At 49.7% G+C, this 1,652-nt stretch overlaps 1 protein-coding gene across 1 annotated transcript; it reads left to right on the forward strand.

The window, feature by feature from the left end:
* On the forward strand, nucleotides 366-1,310 carry LOC102170028 (olfactory receptor 4D5). The gene has a single exon (XM_005699548.2). The coding sequence runs from the start codon at nucleotides 366-368 to the stop codon at nucleotides 1,308-1,310; it is 945 nt and encodes a 314-aa protein (XP_005699605.2).

A 1,652-nucleotide genomic window follows, 5' to 3' on the forward strand; every position in this document is an offset into this window, starting at 1 on the left:
TGAAGATTGTTATTGTTTACACAGTTAGTTACTGAAAGAATAAAAATTCACTCCCAGTTTGGCAATATTGCCTCCAGTACCAGTTTTTAATTTTTGAGGACTGATGATTTGTGATCCTCATGAACTATAAATACCATCAGTGCTATGCTGTGTTTTATGGTCTTGGTGTTTGATTGTACCAGTACATGCTGTTCAAATGCTGGGTGTCCCGTAGAACCACTTACAACCTTCTTCTTGTACTAAGTGACAGGTGAAAACTATTCCTCAGGGAAGCCAGAAGATATTGTCCCAGAGAAGCTTGTGGAGCCCACAGTGAATATGCCCGTTTTCCTCCGCAGGCTCACTTGCCAGGCCACACCAAGCAGATGACCGCAGCGAACTATTCCCAGGTGACAGGTTTTGTCCTCCTGGGGCTCTCTCAGGTATGGGAGCTCCGGCTTTTCTTCTTTATCATCTTCTTAGTTGTGTATCTTATGACTGTGACTGGAAATCTCCTGATTGTGGCCGTAGTGACCTCTGACCCACGCCTGCACACAACCATGTACTTTCTCTTAGGCAATCTTTCTTTCCTGGACTTTTGCTACTCGTCCATCACGGCACCAAGGATGCTGGCTGACTTGCTCTCACGGAAGCCTGTCATTTCCTTTGGTGGCTGCCTGACTCAGCTCTTCTTCTTCCACTTCATTGGAGGCATCAAGATCTTCCTGCTGACGGTCATGGCGTATGACCGCTATGTTGCCATTTCCCAGCCCCTGCGCTATATGCTTATCATGAATCGGACAGTGTGTGGGCTCCTCGTGGCAGCCTCCTGGGTGGGGGGCTTCATCCACTCCATTGCACAGGTTGGACTGACTGTCCAGCTGCCATTCTGTGGGCCTGACAACCTGGACAACTTTTACTGTGATGTGCCTCAGCTGATCAAGTTGGCCTGCACAGACACCTTTGTCTTAGAGCTTCTGATGGTGTCTAACAATGGTCTGGTGACCCTGATGTGTTTTCTGGTGCTCCTGGGATCCTACACAGCGCTGCTAGTCATGCTCCGAGGCCGCTCAAGGGAGGGCCGTGGCAAAGCCCTGTCCACCTGTGCCTCCCATATTGCCGTGGTCACCTTAATCTTTGTGCCTTGTGTCTATATCTATGCACGGCCATTTCGGACATTCCCCATGGACAAGTTGGTCTCTGTGCTGTACACAATGGTCACTCCTGTGCTGAATCCTGCTATCTACACCCTGAGAAACAAAGAAGTGATCATGGCCACGAAGAAGCTGTGGAGGAGGCAAAAGGACCTTCTGGGTCCCCTGGAGCACTGACCTCCAGATGAGCAGAAGCAGGGAGCTGAGAATCTGAGCTATGCTTCGGTGTAGCAACCTGCCTGAGAAGACCCACGAAGTAGCCAGGGCTACGAGTACATCTGCTGCTTCTTTACTGCTTTAACTTCAGCTAAGTTCTGCTGACCTGAACTTTTAACAAAGCTAGAAAATGGAATCGAGGGCTTCCTTGGTGGTAAAGAATCTGCCTGCCAGTGCAGGAGACATGGGTTAGATCCCTGATCTGCAAAGATCGTGCATGCTATGGAGCAACCAAGCCCATGCACCACAATTATTGAGCCTGTGCTCCAGAGCCTCGGAGCTACAACTACTCAGCACACGTGC

This window comes from Capra hircus, chromosome 29 (genome assembly GCF_001704415.2).
Source record: "Capra hircus breed San Clemente chromosome 29, ASM170441v1, whole genome shotgun sequence".
Classification (NCBI taxonomy): domain Eukaryota; kingdom Metazoa; phylum Chordata; class Mammalia; order Artiodactyla; family Bovidae; genus Capra; species Capra hircus.

Bases quoted from the DNA above. Each gene is read 5' to 3' on its own strand.
- LOC102170028 (XM_005699548.2), top strand. From the start codon at position 366: ATGACCGCAGCGAACTATTCCCAGGTGACAGGTTTTGTCCTCCTGGGG.